The sequence below is a fragment of the Sinocyclocheilus anshuiensis genome, unplaced genomic scaffold, assembly GCF_001515605.1.
Source record: "Sinocyclocheilus anshuiensis isolate Anshui unplaced genomic scaffold, SAMN03320099.WGS_v1.1 scaffold1474, whole genome shotgun sequence".
Classification (NCBI taxonomy): domain Eukaryota; kingdom Metazoa; phylum Chordata; class Actinopteri; order Cypriniformes; family Cyprinidae; genus Sinocyclocheilus; species Sinocyclocheilus anshuiensis.
In genome coordinates, this window is record NW_015558627.1 from 52,732 (window position 1) to 54,090 (window position 1,359).

Here is a 1,359-nt window from a genome sequence, read left to right on the forward strand (position 1 = left end):
TATTTTTAAAACACAGAATAGAGCATCTGTGGAGTGATGTCTACATTGGAGTTACAAGTGTTTATCAAAACATCCTGCGCACCTTGGAAGAGAATCACCTGTTAGACATCAGCAGCAGCATCCATTTATTCTGCTGCCATTTCGTTTTCCTTCCACGCATCCAGGCAAGTCTGGATTACTTTTCTGATGGGTGGGACAACCATCCCATGAGGACTAAACAAAATCTCACACCCAATCAGTTGTGGCAAGTTGGTCAGAGTTTAAGATCTTTCTGTAAATGTTGATAATGCATTAACTCGATTAGCATACCCACTGTCATGAAAGGCAGAATTCATTAATTAATTATTTATATATTTTTTATTATTTATTTTATTTTACTTGTTATTTGCCTTGGTGTTGTTGGCCTAGTTTGTTTTCCCCTAAACCACACATACCTTTAATAACACTGCATAGTAAAGACTTTGATTAATTGTAGTGCTGGCCATGCAGTCCAGCATGTTTGTTTTGTTGTTGTTGTGTTTTTATGTCATTTTTGCCAGACATAATCAGACTGTTCAGATCTGATAGCCGTATGCATTTTCTTGTTTTTGTATGAAACCTAAGAGATTTTGTTTACATTATTTGTAATTCTCTAATGTCTCCTTAGACACAATGTAATCTCCACCACCTTGATAATATTCTTCAAAGTTATTCAGTGGGTATAGGTGCAGAGCAGAGGGTGAAGTTACACAATCCGTGTATCATTCGATCATTCGTTTTTTGATTTAATATTGAAAGTAGAAAAATGAGAAAACAGCTCCTTTTTCGTTTTTTCTTTTTTTTGGAAAAAAAACCCGAAAAACGAGAATTCAGCTTAAGTTTTAATTTTTCGTTCATGGGTGGAAAAATGAATAAACAGCTTGAATATTCGATTTCTACATGTGGGCGGGAATTAAACGCCCCTTTCTGCTGATTGGTCAGCCGAAGATTAAACCGTGCCTTCATCAGTTCTTCTGCAGTATCACGCAGCAGAATAATAGTCCTCTGCTGCAGTTGTATGGATTCTTAATGCATTTATTGCAACTACATTTAATCTTTTTTCATCAAACAAACAGGCTTATGAATAGCTCAACACAACTCACACGGGGGCAGAGTCTAGACAGGGCTTTCTTCTGTGTAGATATAATTTCTATTCTTTGCATCAGCTGGGCATGGCAGGGTATGCTATGACAGCTGTCATAGCCTACCCTGCTCACCCAGTAAGTCTGTTTGTTTGTTTAATTAAGAAATTAATTAATTAATTTGTTTCAAAATAAATATTTTAAACACTAAGACAAAAAGGAAAGAATAATAAATTGGCTTGGGTATATATAGGCCTAT

The 1,359-nt window shown here is 35.8% G+C and overlaps 1 protein-coding gene across 1 annotated transcript in view; it reads left to right on the top strand.

Annotated features, from left to right (window-relative positions):
- LOC107680739 (uncharacterized) overlaps nt 1-1,359 on the top strand; it is an 18,134-nt gene that overhangs the window by 3,081 nt on the left and 13,694 nt on the right. Inside the window, exon 6 of the mRNA XM_016476786.1 lies at nt 17-252. Within this exon, the coding sequence (XP_016332272.1) occupies nt 17-252 (236 nt within the window). The remainder of the gene's footprint in view (nt 1-16; nt 253-1,359) is intronic.